This window comes from Babylonia areolata, chromosome 2 (assembly GCF_041734735.1).
Source record: "Babylonia areolata isolate BAREFJ2019XMU chromosome 2, ASM4173473v1, whole genome shotgun sequence".
Lineage (NCBI taxonomy): Eukaryota > Metazoa > Mollusca > Gastropoda > Neogastropoda > Buccinidae > Babylonia > Babylonia areolata.
Genome location: NC_134877.1, coordinates 34,968,659 through 34,975,513, shown reverse-complemented (window position 1 = coordinate 34,975,513; position 6,855 = coordinate 34,968,659). Strand labels below are relative to the sequence as shown.

Here is a 6,855-nt window from a genome sequence, read left to right as displayed (position 1 = left end):
ACACACACACACCACATCACACACACACACACCACATCACACACCACATCACATACACACCACATCACACACACACACACACACACACACCACATCACATACACACCACATCACACACACACACACCACACCACACACACACCACACCACATCACACACACACACACACACACACACCACACACACACACACACACCACATCACACACACACACCACATCACACACACACACACACACACACACACAGACACCATCACACACACACACACACACACACACACACCACATCACACACACACACACACCACATCACACACACACACACACTACATCACACACACACACACACACACACACACACACACAACATCACACACACACACACACACACACACGCGCGTGGCAGGCTGACAGAGGACAGTCGTGTGTCAGTATGTCACATATCCTCTGCTGGTTTTTTGACGAAGACAATGGGTGTAGATTCTATATCTGTGGGGCGTGGTGGTGAGGGGGTGTGTGAGGGGGGGCGGGGGGGAGGGGGGGAGGCGGATATGGGGGAGGGGGTGTTGGAGCTGTGATTCCCTCTTTTTGTATTTACTGGGTGTGTGTTAAGGATGAAAGTATGTAATGTTTCAATGTCCCCAGGGGGCACACGAAATAAACTCCTTGCCTTGCCTTGCCTTGCCTCTTACTGTCATGCACGTGTGCTTTCGCAGGAAGGTAAAATAGATCGTTCGAAAAAAGAAAAAAAACAGTGTGATAGAACGGATAATATCGCGTATACTCACACACACAGGCGCGCGCGCACACAGACATACACACTCACATGCGCGCACGTTTACACACACACACACACACACACACACACACACACACACACACACAAAGAGCTCACATATGCACAAAACAAAGAACGATAGCAACAGTAGGAACAACAACAACAAAAGATCAACAACAGCGACAACAACAATAAAAACAATAGAATTAATAAATGTATATTTTAACTAATATTATGTCAAACAGTCATCTGTACCTCGGATGCAGCACGTTGTTCCAGTCAACCAGTCTCGCATCTCCTTCACAGACATTCTGACTGTGGCAACGGCTGAAACAGCGCCGAACGGTTCCTGCTTCACTTCAGTTTCTGTTGAAATGAATAAACAATGAGACCAGCCTGGAGCGAATTGCATTGCTCGGACGGAAGAGCCTAGCATGGTCGTAACCCGCTACTAACTGTGTGTATAATGGAACTGACCAATGGCGTAGCTCGGTCAACGTAGGCATTTCGTCACGTGTCACTGTCAAAAAGTTAGAACCAAGCAATGCAACAGGCTACAGAAGAACAAAATGATTCACAATTAGTAAAAAGTGCTCTCTCTCTCTCTCTCTCTCTCTCTCTCTCTCTTCGCAAGGTACACAACTTCAGGTCAATGCTGCTTATGCTACCGATTCAGCTAGCACACAGGTAATTAAAAGGTACATTGGAACAAACCCAGACACTTCCTCAAGAAAAGAAAGCGCCGGGCTTGTCCTTATACCGATCATTTGACATGTGCACACAGCAGCAATGACAGAAGAAAATTAATGTGCAAACACAAAATTAGCTTTTATTCAAGACTGTTGTTTCTGTTTCCATTTGATGGAGACGTCGCGTATGCTTGATTAAACCAAAAAAATAAATAAATAAATAAATAAAAATAAAATAAAATAAAAGCGCTACAGAAATCCTCGAGCGTTGAATTAAGCATCACCAACGCATGAGTCTAAATTATCTTGACTTAATGTCGATAGGCATTGTTACAGTAACATGTCAGTTAACAATGCTCACACGCTCTTTCTAGACCACCTCTTTTTCACACTCATTTCCATTGTAGGCTATTGTATTGTCACAAGATTTCTCTGTCTGAAATACGGATTTCTCTCCGAAAGGAGGCCATGTTGCCACAATACAGCGCCACACATTTTGTTTTCGGTCGGCAAATGTATTCGTTTCAATATCAAACTGGGTATTTCTACAGATCCCCCGCCCACCCCCCACCCCCTCCTTATCTTCCATTACCACCTGAAGTCTGTCTCGCCTACGAGCAGTTATTTTCAGTGTCCGAAATTAGAAGACTTCGTGTCCTGCCTGAATAATGACCTCCTGCCTCCCTATCTCACGCCCAACCCCCCACACCCCAACCCCCAGGGATAACCCTTTTCTTGCTGTGAGTTCTTTTACGTGCACAAAGTGCATGCTGCACACGGGACCTCGATGCATCGTCTCCTCATACACAAATGACTAGCACCACTCCCGTTCTGTTGAAGAGAGGGGAAGGGGGTCAAGATATCGGTCTGTACATGGGAATCGAACCCATGGACATTCACTTCCAAAAGTCGGTCATAGTACCGACGGGCGCAATAGCCGAGTGGTTAAAGCGTTGGACTTTCAATCTGAGGGTCCCGGGTTCGAATCACGGTGACGGCGCCTGGTGGGTAAAGGGTGGAGATTTTTACGATCTCCCAGGTCAACATATGTGCAGACCTGCTAGTGCCTGAACCCCCTTCGTGTGTATATGCAAGCAGAAGATCAAATACGCACGTTAAAGATCCTGTAATCCATGTCAGCGTTCGGTGGGTTATGGAAACAAGAACATACCCAGCATGCACACCCCCGAAAGCGGAGTATGGCTGCCTGCATGGCGGGGTAAAAACGGTCATACACGTATAAGCCCACTCGTGTACATACGAGTGAACCTGGGAGCTGCAGCCCACGAACGAAGAAGAAGAAGAAGAAGTCATAGTACCACTAGGCCACCACTCCACTTTCATCATTTTCAACCCACGTGACCATAATTATGTAGTCCTCATTTGGCAAGGCAGTGTCACTGCTGGTCCCAACATCTTACTGCAGTGGAGAATCAATCATTCAGGCTGTATGTCAACGCAGTGACGTCAAAAGCATGAAATTATCAGTCCATGCCTTTAGAACCTTCACGCCGTAATTCATCATTGCTCCAGGGGTGTGGGTAAAAAAAAAAATTTAATTAATTTAAAAAAAGCACGTGCTTGAAGGTGGCTGCACAAGTAAATGTCGGGTGTTCGGGTTTTTCTTGAGGGCCAAAAGCTTAGATTTCCTCCGAAATATCGCATTTAACTCGCTTGTACCATTAATTTTCATCTAGTCTTATATAGGTTCAGGGTGAAATGAAACGTGCTGACTTGAAGTTGACGGCAACGGATTCCGTTTTCTAATGCTTGCATACTGGGTTTTTTTTGGTTGTTGTTGTTGTTTGTTTGTTTGTTTTGTTTGTTTTTTTTTTTGTTGGTTTTGTTGTTGTTGTTGTTGTTGTTGTTGTTGTTTTTTGGGGGGGTTGTTGTTGTTTTTGTTGTTGTTGTTGTTTGTTTTTTGTGTTGGGTTTTTTTTTAGTGTCTGCTTTTGTGTATGTTTCATCAGAACTTCTCACTGTACACGAAAACACTACCCTGATGCACAGATTGATAACCAGCAGCAATCCCAGATGCATGTGCATTGCTCAATGTGTTTGTGTGTGTGTGTGTGTGTGTGTGTGTGTGTGTGTGTGTGTGTGTGTGCTTGCATGCGTGCCGGCTAAATGGTGGATTAATTTCGTGTTTTGTTTGTGCTACAAACTATTAATCCTTTCACTGCCAGTCGATTTAGATTTAATTATCTTGTGGTATAAACACAGAAAAGACATTGGCTAAGAATAGCTGGGGATTCCCCCTACGATGTATAGAAAATATGGGCTATCCTACCACCGAACATTAAGAGCAGTAGTTTTCGTGGATAACAGACCAATGAATGGTCACTTTTCAGTGACATGGGTCCTCTACCACACCTGTGCATAAATGCGAGCTTGGCGGTGAAAGGGTTAATCTTCATTACGGAGACCGCAGCCAGATGAAACAAGCGATAGGAAAAGACACAACGTGCTATATATCATTACCAATACGATGGTTTTCTGAGAAAGTGAAAACAGAAGATGATGATGCTTATGGCTATGAGGAATAACAGAATGATAATGACAGGAATAAACAAAAAAGTGAGTAGATGGTTGTGGTGGTGGTGGTGGTGAAAATGGAACATACTTTCAAAAATAAGAATGAATAGAAAAAAAGTTCATATTTTTATTTAGTAGTTTTGCAGCCCATGCTAGACTAATACTAGGATTTCATTCAATGGAGGATTTTATAAAGTGATAAATCGCATCACTAAATATCTTGTTTCTGTACCACACCTAGATTTTCCCAGGAGAAAGAACCGCTTTTCCCCCAGGAAAACCAACACACTATTATATGTTACTGAAGTTTGTTTTTCTCATTTGTTTTGTGTAGTTGTTGTTTTACATCCTATTGTTGACAATATGTTCAGCATTACACACCTTACACAGAAAATACACTTTTCTCCTTTCAAGTTATATTTTTCTAAACCCCTTGAGCGCCAAGCACGTATCACAAACGTGCATTGTGACGTCCCTGATGACGTCATCAGAAGAAGGGAAATAACTCTGGAAGGCTGAAAAATTCACACAGTTTATCTAGAGTGGAATATCTCCAGACCATTTTCTCAGTTTAGGTTTATTGTTTTGGATACATGACACATGCCCTCCAGTGGCTATCGTCCTTCCATACGCCCGGAAACCAACATGCCATGATTCTAACCGACTCAATGAACCTCATACAGAAAATTGAAAACGGAATGGGAAGCCCAGAGTGGCATAACGCAATGCGCAACTTTCAGATTAAAAAACTCACATGGTCATACTGCCCGGGACATGCAGGTGTTAAGGGAAATGTGCGAGCTGACAGACTTGCTGGTAACGCAACACCAACGAGCGGCCTACATCTAGGAAAATCGGAAATCCTCAGAAAAGTCAAAGAATACCAAAAAGAACAGGTACAAGGCCATCACACCATCGATCGCCTCAAAGAAATAGAAGCAGAGAGAGGGAGCGGCCGCAAATCAAACATGAAAGGTAGAGCACGATGCTTTGCAAATCAAACAAATATCGGCATCATTTCCAAACCAACATTGCGCAAATTTCTTCAAAACGGAACAGAGTCTCTGTGGGCCTTTCCAAACACAATAGACCGAGCAACACACTAGACGCCACGTTCTTGGCATCAGAGATCTTTTCCCATCCCTCTTGCGGCCAGTCAGTGGCGGCTGTGTGTGTTTGTGTGTATGTGTGCTTTTGAGTGCGTTTGTGAATGCGCGAGAGTGAAACTGTACACAAGTGTCAGGAGAGATATGTGTACGTGTGTGTGTGTGTGTGTGTGTGTGTGTGTGTGAGGGGAGGTGGGAGTGCAGGGGGAGGTGGGGTAGAGGATGAGGTATGTGAGTGTATGCATGCCTACACTGTGGGAGCAACAGGATATTGGAACGTGTATATATATATATATATATATATATATATATATATATATATATATCTTTGTATGTACGTGTGTGGAGTTGGGGGTGGGAGATATGGGCGTATGTGTGTGTGCTTGTACAAGTAAGTGTTCATCTCTGTGAGTGTGTGTTTGTGTGTGTGTGTGTGTGCCGTGGAAGCTGCGATACGTAGACTAGAAATGAGTGTGTGGAGGAGGGGGTAGAGGAGGTGCAAGGTAATGTGTGTGTGTGTGTGTGTGTGTTGGAGCTCATGTACGTTTATATGTATTTGACTGTGCTTTCATATGTGCTTGTACAAGTAAGTGTTCATCTCTGTGAGTGTGTGTTTGTGTTTGTGTGTGTGTGTGTGCCGTGGAAGCTGCGATACTTAGACTAGAAATGAGTGTGTGGAGGAGGGGGGTAGAGGAGGTGCACGGTAATGCGTGTGTGTGTGTGTGTGTTGGAGCTCATGTACGTTTATATGTATTTGACTGTGCTTTCATATATGTGAAACTGCATGTCTGGTGCATTTCTGTTATGCATGTGTGGGTGTATGTGTGAATGTGTGTCTTCATTTTTTACATTTATTTGCTTATTTATCACCATTGTTGTCTTACTTATTTATTTATTTATGTTTTATTATTATCATTTTATTAGTATTACTAATATTATTACTACTACCTTTTTCTATATTATAATTATTATTTATTTATTTATTTATTTATGCAAGCTTATCTATTATTTATTCCCCCGTTTTTTTTTTTGTTGTTTTTTTTTGGTTTTGTTTTTTTTTTTGTGTGTGTGTGTGTGGTTGTGTGTGTGTGTTTTTTTTGTTTTTTTTTTCCCAAGGCCTGACTAAGCGCGTTGGGTTACGCTGCTGGTCAGGCATCTGCTTGGCAGATGTGGTGTAGCGTATATGGTTTTGTCCGAACGCAGTGACGCCTCCTTGAGCTACTGAAACTGAAACTGTTTTGGATATTGGTTTCATGACTTGAAACATAACTTTCTGTTCATCCCCTGGCACTACTGAAAGGGTTTTAAGATCTGCAGTTGTTCAGCTTTTGCAGCAACAACTATGCCATACGCCCTGTGTCCGAAATCTGACAGTGAAAATACTAGATTCTATCCAAGTCTTTCCCACACCCTTGATTTACATACGCTCAGAAGCACACAATCTCAGCTGTATCAAATACCCATGTGCCCGCCATCAGTCTCCATTTCACACTCGTCATAAAAAACATTACTATAAACATGTAAAAAAAAAAAACCACCTTCAAATATAAACAAGTAGGTTACAATAATAAATAAACCTGTATATCAAGGAGAGTTTATAACATAAGCAAATAATTAAATAATCAAATATATAAATAAAAGACTTCAACAACAACAACAATAATAATAATAATAATAATAATAATAATCTCCCCGCCCCAATCCAAATCACTCTCAACTCACCTCCTCCGAAACTTCACGTCATAAG

General features: G+C 42.5%; 1 protein-coding gene across 1 annotated transcript in view; it reads right to left on the bottom strand.

The window, feature by feature from the left end:
* Positions 1–1,135, bottom strand: part of LOC143279411 (carbohydrate sulfotransferase 15-like) — a 36,794-nt gene extending 35,659 nt beyond the window's left edge. The window contains exon 1 of the mRNA XM_076583453.1: positions 1,035–1,135. Coding sequence (XP_076439568.1) covers positions 1,035–1,089 — 55 coding nt within the window. The 5' untranslated portion in view covers positions 1,090–1,135. The remainder of the gene's footprint in view (positions 1–1,034) is intronic.
* Between the last annotated feature and the right edge of the window lie 5,720 nt (positions 1,136–6,855).